This window comes from Arachis hypogaea, chromosome 14 (genome assembly GCF_003086295.3).
Source record: "Arachis hypogaea cultivar Tifrunner chromosome 14, arahy.Tifrunner.gnm2.J5K5, whole genome shotgun sequence".
Lineage (NCBI taxonomy): Eukaryota > Viridiplantae > Streptophyta > Magnoliopsida > Fabales > Fabaceae > Arachis > Arachis hypogaea.
In genome coordinates this window covers 139,026,281-139,049,664 of record NC_092049.1, presented here as the reverse complement: position 1 = coordinate 139,049,664, position 23,384 = coordinate 139,026,281, and the positions used below count along the sequence as shown (strand labels likewise).

The 23,384-nt window shown below is 36.1% G+C and overlaps 2 protein-coding genes, 1 long non-coding RNA gene and 1 pseudogene across 3 annotated transcripts; 1 reads left to right on the top strand and 3 right to left on the bottom strand.

The window, feature by feature from the left end:
• Positions 1–402: 402 nt before the first annotated feature.
• LOC112743377 (probable serine/threonine-protein kinase PBL22) lies at positions 403–2,718 on the bottom strand (annotated as a pseudogene).
• Positions 2,719–3,586: 868 nt separating this feature from the next.
• Positions 3,587–4,585, bottom strand: LOC112740693 (receptor-like protein kinase ANXUR2). Its single transcript, XM_025789288.3, has one exon. The coding sequence runs from the start codon at positions 4,583–4,585 to the stop codon at positions 3,587–3,589; it is 999 nt and encodes a 332-aa protein (XP_025645073.1).
• A 2,255-nt stretch (positions 4,586–6,840) lies between these two features.
• On the bottom strand, positions 6,841–8,194 carry LOC140178909 (uncharacterized). The gene is made up of 2 exons (XR_011871901.1): positions 7,922–8,194; positions 6,841–7,527 (listed from the first exon to the last, which is right to left on the bottom strand). It is a non-coding gene; the product is annotated as an uncharacterized lncRNA (long non-coding RNA).
• Positions 8,195–21,147: 12,953 nt separating this feature from the next.
• Positions 21,148–22,931, top strand: LOC112744610 (F-box/kelch-repeat protein At3g23880-like). Its single transcript, XM_025794284.2, has 2 exons — positions 21,148–22,404; positions 22,661–22,931. Exons 1-2 carry the CDS (start codon positions 21,210–21,212, stop codon positions 22,714–22,716), a joined length of 1,251 nt encoding a protein of 416 aa, XP_025650069.1. The 5' UTR covers positions 21,148–21,209; the 3' UTR covers positions 22,717–22,931.
• The last annotated feature ends 453 nt before the right edge of the window (positions 22,932–23,384 follow it).

The following is a 23,384-nucleotide window of genomic DNA, read 5'->3' as shown; positions in this document are numbered from 1 at the left end:
TGAAATTTTAGTATGTTATTCCTGGTGTAGAGATGAACATTAGGATATAACTTATTTGTTGTATTGCCTTCTCTTTTGCCTGATTTGAGATACCCACTTTGTGGAGGGTGGAAGTTTTTTCTGTTAAACAGGTTATTGTTTTTGAACCTGTGTTGAGATTTTCCCAACAAAGAGCACTTTTTGGGCCAACCGTGGGGAGCTCTCGACAACCGGGGAGAATTCGGGAAGGAATCAAGTGAGAGAACATAAGATGAGAAGACACCACATCCAACTCAAAACCTTAAGGTGTCAAGTTAATGGGTCTCTCATCTTATAAACTCTTTACTCTTCCATGCTTTCTTTTATGTGGGACTAACTTCAACACTCCTCACACTTGCAACACTAACAATAAAGATCTAATTAAAAAATTACCAAAAAGTATATAACCATATAAGCAGTTCACATTATTACAGGCTATACATATAATATTTAGCTTTTAAAATTTACTTTTTCAATTCTCAATCCCTTCTCACACTTGCAATGTTCTTAATAATATATGCTTCCTCCAACCGGAGGATCAAAGGTCACAGATAACAAGTTGTAATCACCACTTGTGTTGGAATCTGCTTCCTCTTGCAGTGCCAGGGCATGCTGAAGTTGAGCTATCACTTCATTCATTGTTGGTCTCTCATTTGCTTCAAACTTCAAACAGCATTTTGTGACATTCAAGAATACTTCCCAACACTGTGGTGCAACCTTTTCCCTTTAGATTGAGATAAATAACCCTTCAACAATTGGTAGCTTGTTTGTTAATACCATTTTTAAGAGAATTATACCAAAGGAATAAACATCACATTTATCTGTGAAATCATGTCCTTGTAACAACTCCGGAGCAGCATAATCTTCTGTAATAAGCCACAGAATTGGTGACTGGTTAACAACACAAATGATTAAATCAGTATTTTTGCTTTGAGAAGATAAAAGTGAAAATAAAAAGTCACCTGCATGAATTTTCTTGGACCAGGGGAGCCCAAAATCTGAGAGTTTGGGCACCATATCATAATCCAAAAGGATGTTGCTGAGTTTTATGTTATGGTGAAAAATTGATGCTGTGTGAAGGTAGTTCAATCCTTCTGCTACTCCAATGCATATTTCTAGTCTTTTCTTCCATGTTAGAGCTGATTCATTCCAATTTAAGTGATAATGGAGAGATCCATTGGGAATATACATGTATACAAGAATCTTCTCATCAAGTTCATCACATAATCCAAAAAAAGAGACCAAATTCGGATGGCGAAGTTGGGAAATATTCTATCTTTTAAATTCCACTGTATATCATTATCAGAAATAAATAACCAATCCAACTTCTTTATTGCAATTGAATGATAAGCAGCTCCATTTAGTAAGATACGACCTCTGTATGCTGTACCAAAGCTTCCTCTACCAATGACTCTGCGTTCAAAGCCGAAGGTTGTTCGCCTAAGATCGGCTAGAGAAAACTGATGAAATATCAACTCTTCTAAATGAATATCATGCATAGAAATGACTTCACCTAAGTTTATAATGGTGGTGGATGATAAAGAATAACAACCATTGTTATTTTTGATATCTGCTTGTGCCTGCAATAACAAAGCATGCTCAAGCAACACTTCTACTTCACCCATTGTTGGTCGTTCATCAGGTTCATGCATCAAACATCTTTTTGTAACATCCATGAATACTTCCCAGCACTCTGGTACAATCTTTCCCCTGAGGGTTGGATCAATGATCTCTTCGATTGGGAATTGCTGCATAAAGGCTATTACATTCCATGGTTGAACTTGATCATCAATGAACTTTTCTAAGTATTTGATTTCACTCTTCCCCTCCAAATGTTGGTTACTTAACATGTTGGCCTTGCTAAGAAACAAATCCTTCTCCTTCATGCATACCATTACAAGTAGAACCATACCAAAGGAGTAAACGTCACATTTATCTGTAACAGTCAGGCATTGGAAACACTCAGGGGCTAAGTATCCAAATGTACCTACAAGTGAGATTATTATTTGAATTATTTAATTACATTCTTTGAAGTAAGCTTATAAAATTGAAAAAATCAATCAATTACCTGCAACATAGTCTACTGCAATTGGTTTTGGTTTGGAAGTAGATAGTGGTCCCTGCAATGAAAGCCCAAAGTCTGGGAGCTTAGGCACCATATTGCTATCCAAAAGAATGTTACTAGGTTTTATGTCACAATGAAAGATAGAGCGCTTGGCTCCAGCATGAAGGTAGTGTAGTCCCCGCGCGACTCCTATACATATCTCTAGCCTTTTCTGCCATGATAGTGTCCCTATTGTATAGGTGATCATGAAGAGAGTCATTGCACATGAACTCATACACAATAATCTTTTTCTTTTCATGGTTGCAAAATCCTACAAGAGAGATCAAATTAGGATGATGAAGCTGGCATAGCAACTCAATTTCCTTCATGAACTCAAGGAAATGCTGGTTGGAGTTGCAACACTTGAGCTTTAATGCAATTGTATGGTCTGATCCACCATTGTGTTTGAGACATCCTTTGTATACAGTGCTAAAACCTCCTTTTCCAACTATTAATTTCTGGTTGAAGTTTTTGGTTGATCTTGTAAGATCTTCCAGGGAAAATTGATGGCATAACAATTCTATAACCGTTGGAGAGTGCTTCTTGGATGAGCTTGTCTTCTTTGAAACAGGAAAGCTTATACACTTGAGAAGCATGATTCCAATCTGAAATACCTGTTTGGCTATCAAACAAAAACAAGATTCTACTGACATTTTATCCCCATTTTCACAGCTAATCACCTCGTATGGAATGAATTATGAAGCAAAGACCAAAATTTGTGAACCAATATCAAAAGTTACCAATTTTTTTTTTAAAATAGGAAAAGTCAAGTATCTGAGTACTGATCTGCTGAAGATGAAAGCAGAGACAAAATTTCAGAACTTTCTCAATTGTTGTAATCAGTAATCTACTACTCCATCTCAATGGTTCTTCTCAGGTAGTTCCTTATCTCGTTAGATTCTCATTCAATAAGAGAGCTAGAAAGTTGAGTTCTTTTGTTTGCTTTTCAATTCCATTATGATTCCCTTGATTGACTGCAATTGTGCTACTGTCATTTTCTTCACTTATTATGGGTTGGATGTTGACCTTGTCATGATGAACTCTCCTAGTAAAAAATGAGAATGGAACAGAACATTCCAAATTACAAATTTTCTTGTATTTACATTTTTATTTATTTATTTACTTTTTCAAAATCCACTTAAACTGTTGCTGTTTTCCTTGGACATATATACCCAAGTAACTCTCACCTTAAATCTTCATTGGCCTACATTTGCAAGGATTTACTTAGAAAAAATGAAATTATGGGATAAGATAAGAGCACATAGAGTTACATGAAACTAACATAAGTACAAACTTTAACTCTTGTTTTCTGTTTCTTAATCTGCTACATGAACAGCTACTTCAGTGACAATGGGATTGAAACAAGTGATTGATTTTAGAACTACATCTGCCAAACATATCTTCTGCAAATTCAGACAAACCACTCAACTAAGGAAATCATATTTTTTACCAGAATTATTGCAGTTAATTCTTGGCAACAGCTTCCTCTTGCAATTTTAGTGCATGTTCAAGTTCCACCTCCACTTCTCCCATGTCTGGCCTTTCCCTTCCCTCCATAAGCAAACATCTCTTAGTGATGTCAACAAATGTTTTCCAACAATCTGGATCAATCTTAGACTTAAGAATTAGATCAACAATTTCATTTGCAGATGACCTCAGTGATTGATTAAAGCCTTGAAAGTATTCTCTGATAATCTCGTGTGCCGGCTTTGCACTCACAACTTCTAATAGAACTATGCCGAATGAAAATACATCTGATTTTTCAGTCAACATATTTGTTGCTGCATATTCCCGATCAACATACCCCATTGTTCCCTTCACATCTGACTCCACCCTTGTCAATGATTTTGAAGTACTAAGTGCTCCCCTTTTGGATAATAATAGGCTTGAAACTTTTAGTTCCCAATTACTATCCAAAAGAATGAGACGTGTTTTAATGTTCCGGTGGATAATAGTGTACTTGGCTCCTGTGTGAAGATAGTGCAGTGCACGCGCCACTCCTATGCAAATTTGAAGCCTCCTCTTCCATGTAAGTGGATCTATGTTCCCACGATGAAGATGATCACGAACGGAACCATTAGACATGTAATCATATACAAGAACCAACTCGGTTCCTTCAATGTAGAATCCAACTAAGGAGATGAGATTGGGGTGTTGCAGCTGAGAAAGCAGGACAACCTCATTCTTCAAGCTGGAAAGACCAAAAACTGAATCCTTCTTGCACCGTTTGATGGCAACTAGTGTAGAACTGTTTTCCAGATAACCTTTGCAGACATTGCCAAAGGAGCCTTCTCCAACTTTCAAAGAATTATGGAAGTTATTTGTTGCTGATTGCATCTCTGAAAGTGAAAACTGACGGCAGAGTTCACTTATAATGGATGACGGTTGTTCTTCTAAGATACGTGTTCCTCTATCACCAGAAGAAGATCGGAAGCAGCAAGAAAAACCAGATAGAAAACCCATTTGTGCTGTGTTTTGAGTGATATTGAAATGCCTTCTGTATAGGCAGTAACTTAGTTTGCACTAACAGATAGAAAGTAACAAAGTTTATTGAAACAATGTTAAGTAATTAATTAGAATGAAGTTGATAGAATTATATATGCAGAAAGTTTCGATGATGATGTCAATAGAATATAGCTATGATCTCAAAATATAACAGGAATTTTTCTGATCTCCTCCTTTTCATGGTTCACATGCACATACATGTAGGTTGTTCATATGTTTCAACTGATGTGAAATAGGTCTAAATAATAATAATAATAATAATAATAATATAAAGGAGTAGAAGCAACTATATGTGAAGATGTAGGTTTTCTATATATGAAGATGAATGCAGAAGCAACTATTCAGACCTTTTTACTTTGGCTGAGTGCAGAATAATTGAGCTAAAAAAATTAAAGTTCAGCTTTGTGCTAATAATTGGGTCAAAAAGTTGTTTTAATTGTAGTGACAATTGCAGGTTTGCAACCTCCATTTTGTTAACTTTAGTCTTTCAATCTTTTTTAGCCGCTAGTTATGCTTTGATGCGATGGATGAAGTTGTATAATAAGTTGATATGAGTTGAAATAGGCGTATTCTAAATTATAATTTTAAAAATTAAAAAATTAAAATCGTGACTTACGATTTTGTATTTTTTTTTATCTTATACGAAATCGTGATTTTTGTTTACTTTCTTTTTTTTTAAAATCGTTATTAATAACTTTTTTTTATCTCATATAATTGTATTATACCAAAATATCATAAGAGTTAATACTCAAATTCGTCTCTAAAAGATCACGCGATCTCCAATTTTACCCGTGAATGATTTTTTTAATCAAATTAGTCCCTGAATAATTTTTTTTAAATCACGTTCGTCCTTCCGTTAACTTCCTCACGCTGCCGTTAACGATCTGCTGACCTGGAACGTGAAGTGGCAATACGAATTACACCTGGCATACCATGTGTGTTGCTGACGAGATATGTTTAGCAAAATGTATCAATTTAGTCTCTAAATTTCAATTAAATAAACCCTAATTCCCATCTTCCCATGAATATGAATGCATTGCTTGAGTGTTGTTGCAGATTTAGCCGCTGTTGAGGGAGGAGAAAATCGATTTCGGCGCCATGAGGGAGTGGAAGTGGAGGTCCCATAGTGGGTTTCCGTCGCACTCACATGATAGTTATGCTTCGAGCTCGTCCATGTGAAGAAGAAGGGAAAACGATGAGAAAACCTGTTTTTGCGGTTTAAAACCTTTGATTAAAAAATCTGGGACATCATAAGTTATTTCATACTTATCCAAGATATTAGGTGAGTTTAATTTTGTATGAATGATAGCATCATCTTGGCTTTCACCATTTATGTGAGATTAACTTTTTTATTCAATATTTTTAGGAGGGGAGCTACTGCAATTTTTTTAAATGGGTTGAAGAAAATAAACATGTTGTTGCAGAAGGTCCAAAGAGAGTCTCAAAAACTGATGTAGAACTGGATATTGATTATGAAGATTGGAAGGTTAAATTAGCATGGAGAAGTGGAAGTGCCATGCAAAATGGTGAGACAAACGGAGAAGGCTTGTAACGGGGATAACCGGGCATGGAAAATCAACTGTTATTGGTGAATCCCTTTTGATCATATGTTTATCCAAGTAAAGCTAGTAGTGATGTTAAGTTATGTTATGTTTGGGCTATTGATAGACTTTTGAGATTGAAAGAGTTGATTATGTAATGATGAAATGAGCTATTTCAACTTAGTTGTGTTTAATTCAACATATAATTTATCCATTGAACACATACAGACAATAGTACACTTTGAAATCGATGCAAGAATGGGATGATTCTTCTATTGTTCATGATAATGTTAATCAAATTAGTCAATTTTAAAGTATACTCCTGCAACATGTTTTGTAAAGGTAATATATAATTTTAGAGAGTCTTTGCATTTCTGGTGTACATTTGGATCTTGAAGATTGTGGTCTTTTGAATGTAAATATCACTTTTTGATGAACCTCGAATTTTGGTGAAAGTATATATGAAATTACTTTTTAGTTTAGCAAAAATACTTTTGAACTGTAATGTCATTATTACCTTCATATTAACATTAACTAACTTATACCTCTAAAAGTAATTTTATTTTATTCAGTTAAAAAAAAATCTAATTCTCCTAACTCATCCATGCTTTGCCAATGATGCTATTACAACAATCACTTGTAAGCTGTTAAGTACAGAGAAGCAAGACAAAGTAATTAACTAGTTAAACACTAGGTAGCATTATATTAAAACAACACTAACATGTAAGCAGCCTTATCCGAGTGTTAGAAATTATAACTCAAAATGAGGCTCAGGAATAAGTGCTATGATTTACCCTTATTGGTCATTACATTTTGGTAACACCAAATATAACTAATTTAAATCACTATACAAAACTTGTGTATGTTAATGTGTATGTGCAAAGATTATTGACAATGAGGACTTAACATATACAAAGGTGTTGTAACAATCTAAGTACTCTCATGCAAGAGCAAGATATATTTTCATTAGGGCCTAGATATGCTGGTAGACTCATTATGCGCTTATCTAAGACGGAACCTGATAAATATAGCCCTGTATAAAAACATAGACAACAACCATGGAGCAAAACACATGATACTAAGCAAATGGCTTTATCTTTCTTTCTTAGAGGCTTGAAACTTGGAGTTAGCACAAATGCCATGCAGCTGCAGCTGGTTTGGGTGAGGCATTCATTACAATCCAGTCGGCATCCGTGGTTAGCCTCTTCAACCCTTTGTCAAGGAGAACACCAGGAACCTTCTACAATCCTTGCACATTACAACCTCTGTATTATCCGGCTCATAATATAGATATCCATCCCGTTCTTTTTTAAACTTTCCACCATAGTAAAATACAAAAATCATTGCAGGACTTTCCATCTACAAAAACAGAACAACACCAAAACATAAACCCACATCACACAACCTAGTCATAATCATAACAAAAATTAGTCTAACACCAGAATGAACATGCATCAAACCCATAAACCCACAACAAAATAACCCTAAAACTTGTCGTTCCATCTTCAAAAGAAAAATGTTCTACCTAATATTATAACTTGATTAGCAACATCAACGTCGTTCCATCTTCAAAAGAAAAATGTTCTACCTAATATCATAACTTGATTAGCAACATCAACAGACAAATGTATTTCAAATTAAATTCCAAACCTTAACCTAACTTAACAATCCATATAAACTCAGCAAGATACAATGATACACACTAACAATGCAAAGCCACAAAAAATAACAACAAAAAAAATTAAAGCTTTACCTTTCACCTTTACGATGCCTTCTTCCACTGGTGTTCGGTCTCCGTGAGTCCTCCAACTTTGCACTCTGTTAGTGCGAACCCTTCCGCAAATGTCGTTTTGCAGAATGGTGAACTGAACAGGCAGGTTCAATTCTTTGGCAAGTGTCTTAGGGCAGAGCTTCAGAGAGAACAGAGGAAACAAGAGGTTTTGGAGCGAAACAGAGACATGGTTGCTACGAGAGGTGGTGATGGAAAGAAACGCTTGAATATTCATTCTGGAGATCAAACGACTTCATATTACGGGTTGGGGTCAAAACAAATAAAACTATGTCGTTTTGGAGTGTGCCATGCTGTTAGTTAACGTTCCACGCTAGTGATCGTTAGCCACGTCAGCCACTGAAATGACGGAAGGACGAACTTGACCAACCCAATTATTTTTCGAGGATTAATTTAATTAATTTTATCTTTTGAGGACCAAAATGGAGATCGGATCATTTTTTAGGGATGAAATTGACTATTAACTCATATCATAACATTAACAAAAACACCGATAACAATTCAATATAAAAAAAATTAACCTCTTTTAAATTTTAACAAACAAATATTTACGCATTTATTTTTCAACAAATATAGATACTCTAGTAAAAGTCAGTTAATGTATTTAACATCTCCCTCACACTAAAATTTGCAAATTCAGTTTCATATAGGTTTGAGTTTTGTTTAACTCCAAAACTATATTTATAAATTATAACATAAAAACTAATACATATCTATTTATAACATATAAACCAAAACTATATTCATAACAGGTAAAATTTCAAGATAATAATAAAAAAAAAATTCAACGAGTATCCAATATCTATTTATTTATAACATATAAACCAATTTTCTCTACATATAAGTTATCTTTTTCTTACTAATAATGTCACTTTAGTAGTTTTAAAAATTTGACAAAAAATAAGAATTAACCAATCATTTTTTAGTAAAAAAATTTTAGAAAATAAAAAATTCTTATCTATATTATTCAATTAAAACATAAAGTACTAATTAAATATAATAAACATGTACACTAAAAATATCATAATAATAATTATAAAAAATTTTATTTATAAATATTCAAATTCTATAATTTATACATGTTATGATTCTTACTATTCTTTATTTCTTAATCTCTCATACCAATATATCATATGATTATAAAATTAATTCATAATTTTATATTATATTTTCTATCTTTTTCATTCTCATTTTTTTTTTTTACTTTCTCTTAAATTATTTGCAAACCAAAAACACCATAAAAGAAGATAAAGTATGACAACTAAAACAAATGTAAAAATAAAAACAAAAAATAAAAATATAATTTTGTACAACTCTAATATAAAAATTTTAGGTCTTTTTAAAAAAAAAAATCAAATTCTCAAAATAATAAATTATATTCAAATTCTCAAATAATGAAAACTCAGGTGCAGTCGACTTCATGTGAAGTTGATAGTTGAGAGCCGCTAGATGAAAATTTAGTCAAATCAGTCAAATCATCTAACGACTCTCAGTTATCAACTTCACGTGAAGTCGAGTTTCCTTCTCAAATATATATTCTCCCAAGAAAAAAGTTTTGTAATAATCTAAAAAAATAATTAAAAAATAAGTATTTTTTTCCATATCCAATTCAAAAGTAACTCTTCCCTTCCCTTGAACCTTGGTCTTTTGTTTTGAACGCAATTTCATAGGGTGAGCACGGGTAGCGGGTATCCGATTACTTGTCCGAACCTGAACCGAACCAATTAAATTGGTTCTAGAATCAACGGGTAATCAGATCCAACCCAAACCAAACCAATGGCCTTTGTTAGTGATTGGTTCGGATATCGGTTCTGGGATGCGAAATCCGATCCAACCCGTAAACCCGATCATATATTAATTAAATAAAAAAATAAAAAAAAATGTATGACTTTTAGTGGCTTTTAGTAAGATTATTCACTATTAATATGTTTCAATTTTAATAAGTTTAGTTTTTAATGTATTTGGTGTTTAACATATTTAGATTATTTATATTAATGTTACATGTTTATTGTACTTGTTGAATTTTTAAGATAAAAATTTAGTTTTGATGAGTTTGGAAAACTCTAAATTAATATTTGTGATGACTAAACATTATTAATATAATTGCAAAATTAATTTTGGATTTAATATTGATTAAATTAATTTTGTAATGCAGGTTTTATTTGGGCCAGAATGAATGTTATTGATGCAGGCCCAAGAGAATGCTTTCTTATGTGCTCAATGCTTGATCCAAACTTACCAGGAAAGCAAATGCTTTTAGTGGGCCAAAATTTCAATAACCCAATGTGTTCTATACATGCTATGATCCAAAAGGAAAATGATTCTGGGCCAAATTGAAACCTATAGCTACCAAACCCAATGTTAATGAATGTTTCCATGCCCTATTCGAATCCATGAAGCAAAGGAAATAACTAAATGCTTCCAACGGATTCCACTTCATTATTTTGAAGGATTTCAAATGTAATTAATGCATTGGAAACATAAGAAAGAGAGAGAAGATTGATTTGATGGCTGTTATGATGATACACGCTACTCTAAGCTAGGGAAGTGGGACTTTAATTTCATTTTGCCATTACCCATTAGTTTGAGTTCAAATTTCTCTCTCCTCTCTCTCTCTCTCTCACATTTGCTTCTTTCTTCGGTTATTACACAGGAAGCCATGGAAGCTACTTGGAGCTACCAAAAGGAAAGAAAAGCAAAGCTAAAGACCATCGAGTTGATGGCACGAAAAAGAAAAAGAAAAGTATGCTGTGGCTGAGATTATCACCTAATCTGGTAAGATTTGGTGAGGTAATCTCGGATCCTTCATACACAAAAAGAAGGAAGAAGATTCGGCCAGTAGGGAAGATCCTTGGAGGCATGGCTTGTCTTTGATTCTGATCAACCACCACAGGGAGTAGCTAGAGTGGCGAAGTGATGGTTGAAGGCAGAGATCAAAGCAGAAGAAGTCATCATCATCATGAAGCATCAAGGGCCAGAAATCCATCTTGGAGAGGAAGCCAAGGATGGAGCGCTCGGATTGATGAAGAGTGATGAACAAGGAAGGACTAGAGGTATTTGCATGTTGGTTTTTGCATGAGTTACCTCTTCTCTCTGTGTGGCCGAACCGGTCTTTGTTGAAGGGAAGAAACTGAGCTCGGGTTTTATGTTTCAACTGTGAAGGCTTCACTCCTCTATAAAAAGGGTGAACAGTCATGGTTTGATTCAAGGAGAAGAAGTAAGATTTGAGAGTGCAAGGCACAGAGTTCTCAGAGCTACCTAAGCTAGCAGTTCTCTTCTCCTTCAATGTCTTCTGTTTAATATTTTTCTGTTTAATTTTGTCATGTCTTGAGTCTCATGGAAAAAGGCAAACAGTGAGTTTGTATGAAAAAGCCATAGAGCGGAAAAAGGCAGAGAGTGCAAAATTAAAAGAAAAAGCCATAGATGTCTTAGAGTTCCTTTGTACATCTGTGTTGTGTTTCATGATTCTGTGGGAATCCCCTTGTAAGTTGGGTTAGCACTTTACAAGTTGTAATCTGGAGGATTATAGTGAAATTCCATCATTGTTGTGATGGAGACTGGATGTAGGCTGCACTGCACTTAGCAGCTGAACCAGGATATATCTGGGTGTTATTTTCTCTCTCTCTCTCCCACTTCACTTCTGTTGTTTTTAAGATGCAACTTCAGAAATGTCTCATGCCAAGTGACGAGATAAAATGAAAATGTCTCGTGACTAGGGACGAGATAAAACAGAAAAGTCTCATCTGAAGTCCAGCAAGTTTTAGCAAGCGAAAAAGGGGCTAAGATTCAACCCCCCCTTCTCTTAGCCACTGAAACCATCAATTGGTATCAGAGCTTGGTCTCAAAGAGATCAAGCTTTGCAGCTTGGAGTAAAGATCCTAATGGCGGAAAACAGTGGCACAAATGTGGTGTCTTATAATCTGACAGAAGGACAATCAAGCAACAGACCTCCTCTTTTCAATGGGAAAAATTATACCTATTGGAAGGAGAGGATGAAGATATTTGTACAAGCTGTAGATTACAGACTTTGGAAGATCATCTTGGAAGGTCCTAAATTTCCGACTACCACAAATGCTCAAGGAGTAACCTCCCGTAAACCGGAAGCAAACTGGACCGAGGAAGATAGGAAGAAGGTGGAGTTAAATGCCAAGGCAACCAATCTGCTCAATTGTGCTATCAGCTTTGAGGAGTACCGACGAGTATCACGATGCACAACGGCAAAGGAAATCTGGGACAAGTTGCAAATCACTCATGAAGGAACTACCATTGTAAAAAAGACTCGGACAGACATGTTAAACAGGGAATATGAAATGTTTACAATGAAGGAAGGAGAGTCCATCGATGAACTGTTCGAACGGTTCAATGCCATCACTATTGGCTTAGATGCTCTTGGAATCACACATTCAGAATCTGTGCTAGTGAGAAGAGTGTTGAGATGTCTCACAAAAGAGTGGGAGACTAAAGCTTTAATTATTTCTGAGAGTAGTAGCCTAGACTCCATAACACTTGATGATTTGAGAGGAAATCTTCTTGCTTTTGAAAATACCTATTTGAAAAAAGATACAAAAAAGAAAGGAATTGCATTTTCTTCTGTGACTAACCCCCTGGATGATGAATCCAGTGATAACTCTTCTGAAAATGAGTTTGTTTTATTTGCAAAAAAATTCAGGAAAATGGCTAAGCTCAGAGGCAAAGGCAGCAGCACAAGGAAAGTGAAGAAAGACCTCAGCAAGGTAGCCTGCTACAATTGCAAGGAAATGGGGCATTTCAAATCTGATTGTCCCAAGCTAAAGAAGGAGGAAAAGCCAAAAAGAGGAAAGAAGAAAGGACTGATGGCCACATGGGAAGACTTGGAGAATGACTCAGATAATGATGATGAAGAAACCGAGACCAAGTCACAAACATGTCTCATGGCAGACCACATAGATCAGGTAATCTTTCATAACCCTAACACTGAAGATCTCCATCTTATGATAGACCACCTTTCTGAAAAAATAAGATGTTTTCTGCTGGAAAATCAAGAACTTGAACAGCAAATTACCATTCTTAAAGCCGAAAACAGTTTTCTAAAAGAAAAAGTGAGAGAGGCCGAAACTGCTTGTGATCTTGTTGAAGAAAATAAGCAGTTAAGAGCCCAAGTTAGGAGCTGTGAAAGTAACCATTGTGTTCTTGCATATGTGGACTGTTTTAAACAAAATGAAGAGTTGCTTAAAAAGGTTAAAAGACTTGAGGAAGACTTGGCCAAATTTACACAAAGTTCTGAAAGTTTAAATCACATCTTGGCTAGTCAAAAACCTCTTTATGATAAGGCTGGGTTGGGGTTTCATAAATCTGAAAATTCACATTTTGAAAATATTGCTTCATCTTCTAATGACACAAGATTTCAAGATCCCACCTACTTTAACAAAAAGGCAACTCCAAGGATTTGTAGACTATGCAATCGGAATGGACACTTTCCCATTCAATGCTTTTTCAGTGAAAGAATGGTTGGTGACAAGGTTTATAAAATTGTTTTTGATTACAATGGATTAGGACATAGAAGATGGTTTAACGTAAAAGGATCCAAAAAGATTTGGATACCTAAGGTTACTTAAGCATTGTTTTGTAGGTGTGCCTAGCATCCAAAAGGAAGGAAAATGTGTGGTATATGGACAGCGGATGCTCTAGGCATATGACCGGAAAGGCAACCTTCTTCATAAAGCTTGATGACTATGATGGAGGACTTGTCACTTTCGGTGATGATGCAAAAGGAAAAATTGTGGCTGTTGGGAAAGTTGGTAAAAACTTTTCTTCTTGTATAAATGATGTTCTTCTTGTACATGGCTTGAAACATAATTTGCTTAGTGTTAGTCAACTTTGTGATTTGGGTTTTGAAGTTATCTTTAAGAAATCTGTTTGTTTAGTTGTGTGTGAGAAAACTGGGAATGTTCTTCTTGAAGCTAAAAGATGCAACAATGTGTATGGATTAACTCTTGAGGATTTAAAGGAACAAAATGTAACATGCTTCACATCTTTTGAATCTGAAAAATGGCTTTGGCATAGAAAGTTGGGACATGCTAGCATGTATCAAATTTCTAAGCTAGTCAAAAGAAATTTGGTTAGAGGAATCCCAAACATCAAGTTTGATAAGGATCTTACTTGTGACGCTTGTCAATTAGGCAAACAAGTAAAATCCTCCTTTAAATCAAAAGATGGAATCTCAACCAAAAGGCCATTGGAAATGTTACATATTGATCTTTTTGGTCCTACGAGAACTCAAAGTTTAGGAGGTAAACATTATGGTCTTGTGGTGGTAGATGATTACTCTAGATTTGGTTGGGTACTTTTCCTTGCTCATAAGAATGATGCTTTTCATGCTTTTTCCACCCTTTGTAAGAAAATTCAAAATGAAAAGGATTTGAAAATTGCTCATTTAAGAAGTGATCATGGAAGAGAATTTGAAAATCAAGATTTTGAAAAATTCTGTGATGACTTAGGGATTTCTCATAATTTTTCATGTCCTAGAACCCCCAACAAAATGGGGTGGTTGAAAGAAGGAATAGAAGCCTTCAAGAAATGACTAGGGCTATGTTATGTGAGAGTGAAATTCCTAAATTCTTATGGGCTGAAGCTGTGAACACAGCATGTTATATTTTGAATAGAACAATCATTAGAAAATGGTTAAAGAAAACACCTTATGAGCTATGGAAAGGAACCTCTCCAAATCTCAAGTATTTTCATGTTTTTGGATGCAAATGTTTTGTACTTAACAATAAGGAAAACCTTGGAAAATTTGATCCAAAATCATATGAAGGAATGTTTGTTGGATATTCCACCACAAGCAAGGCCTATAGAGTTTATCTCAAGGAGCATAGGACAATAGAGGAATCCATACATGTTACTTTTTGTGATTCTAACTTAATTCCCAGTATTGTGAAGGATATTGATTCAGATTGTGAAGATGGAACAAGCAAAGAAATTCCCAAATCTGTCCAAAATGAAGAATCTGTCAGCCCGGTTTTATCTCGTCAGATTGTAGGAGAAACTTCCAATTTATCTCCTGAGCAGACACGAGAAACTGAAACAGTGAGACCATCAGAAGTTCATCAAAGTTCAACACCTGGCCGAAAACCTAGAGAATGGAAGTCTATGAGGGGTTATCCTCATGACTTCATCATTGGTGATCCCTCTCATGGTGTAACAACAAGATCCTCCACCAAAAGGCAAACCGAACCTAGCAACTTTGCTCTCTTGTCACAAATGGAGCCCAACAATGTCAAACAAGCTCTTGAAGATCCATCATGGGTCAAGGCTATGCAAGAGGAGCTGGCTCAATTCGACAAGAATGAGGTTTGGACATTAGTACCTTATTCGGATGGTATGAAGGTAACGGGTACTAAGTGGGTCTTTAAAAATAAACTTGGTGAGGATGGACAAGTTGTTCGTAACAAGGCTAGATTAGTGGCCCAAGGTTACGATCAAGAAGAGGGAATTGATTTTGATGAGTCTTTCGCTCCGGTAGCTAGAATGGAAGCAATTAGATTGCTTCTTGCCTATGCTGCCCATAAGGGTTTTAAAATGTTTCAAATGGATGTTAAATGTGCTTTTCTTAATGGCTTTATTGATAGAGAAGTGTATGTGGCTCAACCCCCCGGTTTTGAACATAAAGATTTTCCTAATCATGTTTTTAAACTTTCAAAGGCTCTTTATGGCCTTAGACAAGCCCCTAGAGCTTGGTATGAAAGGCTTAGTGCCTTCTTATTAGAAAATCATTTTCAAAGGGGAACCACCGACATTACTTTGTTCATTAAAGTTTCTAATGATGATATCCTTCTTGTTCAAGTTTATGTGGATGATATTGTGTTTGGATCGGCCAATGAATCCTTGTGTGAAGAGTTTGGAAAACTCATGACTAGTGAGTTTGAGATGAGTTTAATGGGAGAGCTAACTTTCTTTCTTGGCCTCCAAATTAAACAAACTCCTAGTGGTACATTTATTCACCAAGGCAAGTATGCAAAAGAATTGATAAAGAAATTTGGCTTAGAAAATTCCAAATCAATGGGAACACCAATGCATCCTAATACTAAACTTGATAAAGATGATGATGGCCTAGATGTGGATGAGACACGGTATAGAGGAATGATTGGTTCACTAATGTATCTTACATCCTCTAGACCGGATATTGTTCAAAGTGTGGGTGTATGCTCAAGATTTCAATCTCACCCAAAAGAATCCCATTTAACGGCTGTTAAACGCATCATTAGGTACATTAAGGGAACATGTGATTATGGTTTATGGTATCCAAAATCTGATGACTTTTGTGCAGTAGGGTTTTGTGATGCAGATTATGCGGGAGATCGAGTGGATAGAAGGAGTACTTCGGGCATGTGTTGCTTCCTTGGAAGCTCGCTCAACATGTGGTCAAGCAAGAAACAAGCCACAGTGGCTCTATCCACAGCTGAAGCTGAATATATATCCGCATCTGCTTGTTGTTCGCAATTAATTTGGTTAAAAACTCAATTGGAGGATTACAAATTAAAGATCAATAGCATACCCTTATTTTGTGATAACATGAGTGCAATAAATATTTCAAAAAATCCTGTTTTGCACTCAAGAACAAAGCACATTGAAATTAAATATCATTTCATTAGAGAACATGTGCAAAAGGGTACTATTGATATTCAATTTGTAAAATCTGAAGAACAACTTGCTGATATTTTTACAAAACCCCTCTGTGAAGATAGATTCTGTTTGTTAAGAAAAAGTTTGGGAATGATTGATTTAAATAATGTTGAGAATTTGTGAATTTTTGATACTGTCCAGTTTTATCTCGTAGGAATGGACGAGATAAAAACAAGGCGTGATGGAGGAGCTTTGATTCAGGGGGAGGCTGCGCAGACTTAGCTTCTAATGGGCCCACATAATCAAGTTTGACCCCTCATTGAATTTTTTAATGATTCCTCACTTTATGATGATCAAATCTTTTGAGTGTCATTTCATATCTCATTGGAAGTAGTTAACATCAAATCAAATCCTTCTCTCTCCCCCTCAATCCGTCAAGCAAACTCCCACCATGAGAAAGAAGATTGCTCACAAGAGTTCTGGCCGTGGCAAAAACAAGGAGCCCAGTGTTGATGAAGAGTCGTCTCAGACCTCACCCGTTCCTTCTCCACCGCCGCGATCACCAAAGAAGGCCACACCACACACATCAGGAAAAAACTCTCAGAAGCCCAAAGGTTTCGTGTTGCATGAAACCAGGGAACCAGCGAACCTTGAGTCACTGGAGTTCAAGAACAGGTTTCACAAGCCTCATTCTCATTTTGATCCATCCAGATTCCTGACATGTGCATTTTATGAATTTCATCAAGAAATTCTGGAAAAGAGGCATATCTGTCTTTCCTACCTTGTGAACCTTGATTATCTGTCAACAAAGGGAATTATCTTGCAACCTATGTTTGATAACCTCAAGTGGTCCCATCTGCTACACATTCACAAAATGGTATACCCAAAACTGGTTCGGCAATTTTATGCGAACCTCAGAATGATTGATGGTGCTCTCCATTCTTATGTGAAACGTGTGCATATGGTTCTGAACTCTGAAACCCTGGGTGCTGCCCTCGGGTACACGGACGAGGGACCAAAGGTATACATGAATGACAAATGGGATGATCATGTTGGGATAACTTATAAGCAGGTTCTCAGCCATATTTGTGCAAACATGTCTGGATTAGATGGCACGGTCCCTACTCATAAAGCTCTTGGACCAACAAATTCATTGCTGCATCGCATCATTACCCACATTTTAACTCCATAGAGTGGTTCTCACAATAGGGTAACTGTATCTGATTCTTTAATCATTTTTGCCCTTGTTACTTCTACTCCTATTTCATTTGCTTATCTTATGATCAGACATATGTGGGACTGTGTGAGAAGTACCAAAAAGGCAAATCTGCCTTATGGAATGTTTCTCACGTGTATTTTTGAGTACTATAAGGTAGATTTAACAAATGAATCTGTGGAAAACAAAACTTCCATGATCAAAGGTGGTGGTGCGGTAAAAGGAACAAAGAGCAAGAAACCAATGCCAATGGACAGTGATATTGAAAGCCAGTTTGAATCCTCTAAAGCCACTGAGTCCACAAGGGAAATCCTCACCGAATTCTCCAATATGTCCACTCTCATGATTCAATTCCATAGAGCTGCTCGAAAGCTAGCATATGAAAATGAACGTGCCTGGGGCAGATGCAAAGAGCGAGTGGGTATGATGCTGGAAAATTTGGAAAAAGATCTGGGCGCTGGCAGTGATGAAGATGCCGCAGATTCTGATTATAATTTGTCTGATGATTAATTTTTATTTTACTTGATATTGGCTCAAGTAGGCTCAATCCTTTTTTTGTATGAGTGTAACTACAAACTCCCTGCTCTGTGATACTTTGAAACACTCATGTTATTTTGTTGACTTGTTATTATGTTTATCCTGTGGTATTCTTCATGTGTTATCTTGTGCAGGTGCCCCCCATGATGACAAAAGGGGGAGGAAAATGAGGAAAATAAGTTTCCAAAATTGAAATTGGAAACAAAGAAAAACAGGGGATAAGAAGAATAGGAACAGAGATGAAATTTTCAAAATTGAAAATTCGTGATCTCTCTTGTTCGAAAGATGCCTATTAGTTGCTGATAATATTTGCATTGTTCCAACTGCATTTGGTTTATCATGTTTAGTTAATTCTGATTTGGCATCTGGTTTATAATTATGCTTGATGACTGGCTGTTGATTAATTATTAATAGGCTTATTGATTTGAAAATGTATTTTTGGCAGTTCCTGTAAAATTGTTTAAAATATCAAAAACTGCCTTATTTTGCTCTACAAATATTTTTCTTCATGTTATTTTGCTCTGATATGTTGAACAGGAAAATGTTTGGATTTTTGTTGAATTTTGTAATTTTTAATGTTTGAGCAGAAAATCAATTATGATAACAAATGAGTTTTGATTATCACCAAACTCTGCTCATAAATCAAGCATTCAACATTTTCAAATAAATATGTTGAATAACATTGTTATTTTGAAGCTTGATTAAAATGTTACAGGTTTATGTTTCCTTTGGTATGGTAGCACATATTAAGGGGGAGCCATGTGACACTTTGAAAAGGAAGAAATTCTATTCTCAAAGGGAGTACTTGTACTCTATTCTTTAATTTCTTCCATTTCAATTTTAATAATGTTTGTCATCAAGGGGGAGATTGATGAGTTTGGAAAACTCTAAATTAATATTTGTGATGACTAAACATTATTAATATAATTGCAAAATTAATTTTGGATTTAATATTGATTAAATTAATTTTGTAATGCAGGTTTTATTTGGGCCAGAATGAATGTTATTGATGCAGGCCCAAGAGAATGCTTTCTTATGTGCTCAATGCTTGATCCAAACTTACCAGGAAAGCAAATGCTTTTAGTGGGCCAAAATTTCAATAACCCAATGTGTTCTATACATGCTATGATCCAAAAGGAAAATGATTCTGGGCCAAATTGAAACCTATAGCTACCAAGCCCAATGTTAATGAATGTTTCCATGCCCTATTCGAATCCATGAAGCAAAGGAAATAACTAAATGCTTCCAACGGATTCCACTTCATTATTTTGAAGGATTTCAAATGTAATTAATGCATTGGAAACATAAGAAAGAGAGAGAAGATTGATTTGATGGCTGTTATGATGATACACGCTACTCTAAGCTAGGGAAGTGGGACTTTAATTTCATTTTACCATTACCCATTAGTTTGAGTTCAAATTTCTCTCTCCTCTCTCTCTCTCTCACATTTGCTTCTTTCTTCGGTTATTACACAGGAAGCCATGGAAGCTACTTGGAGCTACCAAAAGGAAAGAAAAGCAAAGCTAAAGACCATCGAGTTGATGGCACGAAAAAGAAAAAGAAAAGTATGCTGTGGCTGAGATTATCACCTAATCTGGTAAGATTTGGTGAGGTAATCTCGGATCCTTCATACACAAAAAGAAGGAAGAAGATTCGGCCAGTAGGGAAGATCCTTGGAGGCATGGCTTGTCTTTGATTCTGATCAACCACCACAGGGAGTAGCTAGAGTGGCGAAGTGATGGTTGAAGGCAGAGATCAAAGCAGAAGAAGTCATCATCATCATGAAGCATCAAGGGCCAGAAATCCATCTTGGAGAGGAAGCCAAGGATGGAGCGCTCGGATTGATGAAGAGTGATGAACAAGGAAGGACTAGAGGTATTTGCATGTTGGTTTTTGCATGAGTTACCTCTTCTCTCTGTGTGGCCGAACCGGTCTTTGTTGAAGGGAAGAAACTGAGCTCGGGTTTTATGTTTCAACTGTGAAGGCTTCACTCCTCTATAAAAAGGGTGAACAGTCATGGTTTGATTCAAGGAGAAGAAGTAAGATTTGAGAGTGCAAGGCACAGAGTTCTCAGAGCTACCTAAGCTAGCAGTTCTCTTCTCCTTCAATGTCTTCTGTTTAATATTTTTCTGTTTAATTTTGTCATGTCTTGAGTCTCATGGAAAAAGGCAAACAGTGAGTTTGTATGAAAAAGCCATAGAGCGGAAAAAGGCAGAGAGTGCAAAATTAAAAGAAAAAGCCATAGATGTCTTAGAGTTCCTTTGTACATCTGTGTTGTGTTTCATGATTCTGTGGGAATCCCCTTGTAAGTTGGGTTAGCACTTTACAAGTTGTAATCTGGAGGATTATAGTGAAATTCCATCATTGTTGTGATGGAGACTGGATGTAGGCTGCACTGCACTTAGCAGCTGAACCAGGATATATCTGGGTGTTATTTTCTCTCTCTCCCACTTCACTTCTGTTGTTTTTAAGATGCAACTTCAGAAATGTCTCATGCCAAGTGACGAGATAAAATGAAAATGTCTCGTGACTAGGGACGAGATAAAACAGAAAAGTCTCATCTGAAGTCCAGCAAGTTTTAGCAAGCGAAAAAGGGGCTAAGATTCAACCCCCCTTTTCTTAGCCACTGAAACCATCAAGTTTTTTTTTATAAATTTCAAAGTCATCGGACAATTATCCGAACCGAACCAATATGTTCTTAATCGGTTTGATTTGATTCAAATACATAAAAAAAATACAAATCCAAATCAAACCGAACCAATCAAAATACCAATTATATTTTGATTAGTTGGATTCTAATTTTAACTTAAATTCGAACGAAAGCCACGGTGCTCACCCAAACAATTTCAAATCCCGGGGCTGAGTGAATTGCGGAAAGCACTGCCTTCCATTCCAAGCATGGATAAGAAGAAGCAGAAGCACACAACAGGGAACAAACCAAAACAGCAATCGACCATGGAGAAGAAGAATGAGAATCACAAGAGCAAGAGCATTCACGATATTTTCCCTCCTGATCTGATTCACAGAATCTTACTTAGGGTTCCGCTCAAACAACTCGGTCGCCTCAAGTGCGTTTCGAAGCTCTGGAACACTCTCATTTCCGATCCACACTTTGCGGAATCGCATCTTCACCTCTCTGCCGCACCCACCCATGTATGCCTCTTCATAAGTAACTACTCCAAGGCTTGCTCCGTTGACATTGACGCAGCATTTCACGACTACAATTTTGCTAATGCAGCAAAAGATGTATCTCTCCCTTTCAAGATGAAAAGACGTTATAATTTTGAAGTTATGTGCTCCTGCAGAGGCTTTGTTCTCTTACACGGAGCCCCGCATTTTTTTGTCGTATGGAATCCAGTGACTGGATCCAGCAAAAGAGTATCCTACTCTCACATTGTTTCTCGTTGTAATCCCGTTTATCAGTGTTTGTATGGATTTGGTTACGATGCTTCACAGGATGACTACTTAGTTTTTGTAGCTTCTCAGGATAAGAATGGCCAAGACCACTTTGATTGCTTGTCTTTGAGAACCAATTCATCGACTAATCTTGATTTTGCACTCTCCAAACCCTTGGGTAGGAGCAACTGGGAATCTCGTGGGTTCTTCTTGAATGGCGCTATTCATTGGTCGTCTTGCACTCTTAGTGTTAGAGATTATAGTATTCTTATATTTGATTTGAAGGAAAGGAGTTTCTCAACCATATCTATGCCTGAACAAGTGATGGGTTATCTCAATCCCACTCATCTCGTCCTACTAGGAGGCTGCCTGGCCTTGTATTCTTATGAATGCGATAAAACTAACATATGGGTGATGAAACAATACAAAGTGCAGTCCTCTTGGACTTTCTATCAGATTTCTCGTAAGACTGTGCCTTTATACTTATCCAATGGTAGTGACATTGTTGCATTAGATTTAGTTTTGGGTACCCGCCTAAGGTTTGCAAAATATAATGCCAAAGGAGAGCTCCTCCAACGCAAATATGTTGATTATCCTCACTGTTTGTCCAGCAGAAGCTACACTGTATACACAGAGAGTCTCGCGCCACTCCCTACTGAGATTAAGGATAAGGATATGGATAAGAAGAAGAAAAATGGTATGTAACTATTCTCCTATGCATTGCACCATGTTATTCCTCATAGTTTTAATTGCTTTGTGATTAATTAAAAGTACATAGCAAGATGCATTATGCATCAAGTTGCAATCAGATGCGGGGTTTGGCTATTGTTTGAATTTATCAATGCTTAGGGAATCATTGTTCCCTGTCTTGCTTCCTATAGCCTAGTCTTGTGGCAAGGGTTTTTAAGTTATTTCTTTTTTCACGTCTAATGCAGTGGTTATCTTTTCTGTAGGCCATCAGAATCAGAAGGGGGATGTCAAACAAGGAAAGAGAACTAGGAGCCAATGACTGAACATCAGAGACACTTAATTATGTTGTAAATAAAGTGTAGGATTCGCAAGTTCAGCTGGAAGAAGCTTCTACAGAATTTTGTTTTATTTTGCTTTTGCTTTAAAGTATGATTTCCCTTCCAACTATGAATGTGAAAAACTGGAACATTTGAAAGTGCAGATAGAGTTTCCTCTCGTTAAATCGAATCACTTATATTATCTGCTTTATCTTCATTCACTATTGCCTTGGTTGAGTTATCATGTCTACACAGAATATCACACATCATTATAAGATTTAACATGTAAACTAATTGTTAATTTGTCAATTCAGTGTGGTCTTTTGTAGTATTTCAGTATTTTGTTTGCTGGGACTACAGTTGGGATGCTTGTGTTTGCTACTTGAATTTTTCAATGTTCATAGAGCATGTGCTCGTAGGTCTTTCTTTCATGGACTCATGGTAGGTTTATTGAATCTAATTAAACATTACATGTTGATATAATCACTATAGTGGTGTAAATTTTACATTTTTATGTATGGCTTTCAGCTTTATTTTTTTCAGGTACTTCCGAGTTTATTTAATTTCCAATGTTCTCTCGAGTTTTATTTAATAGTGCGGTACTTTTAGTGAAAATCACTATATAATTGCAATTATAAGTTCACGAATGAAAGTGGACAAGTCATTGAAT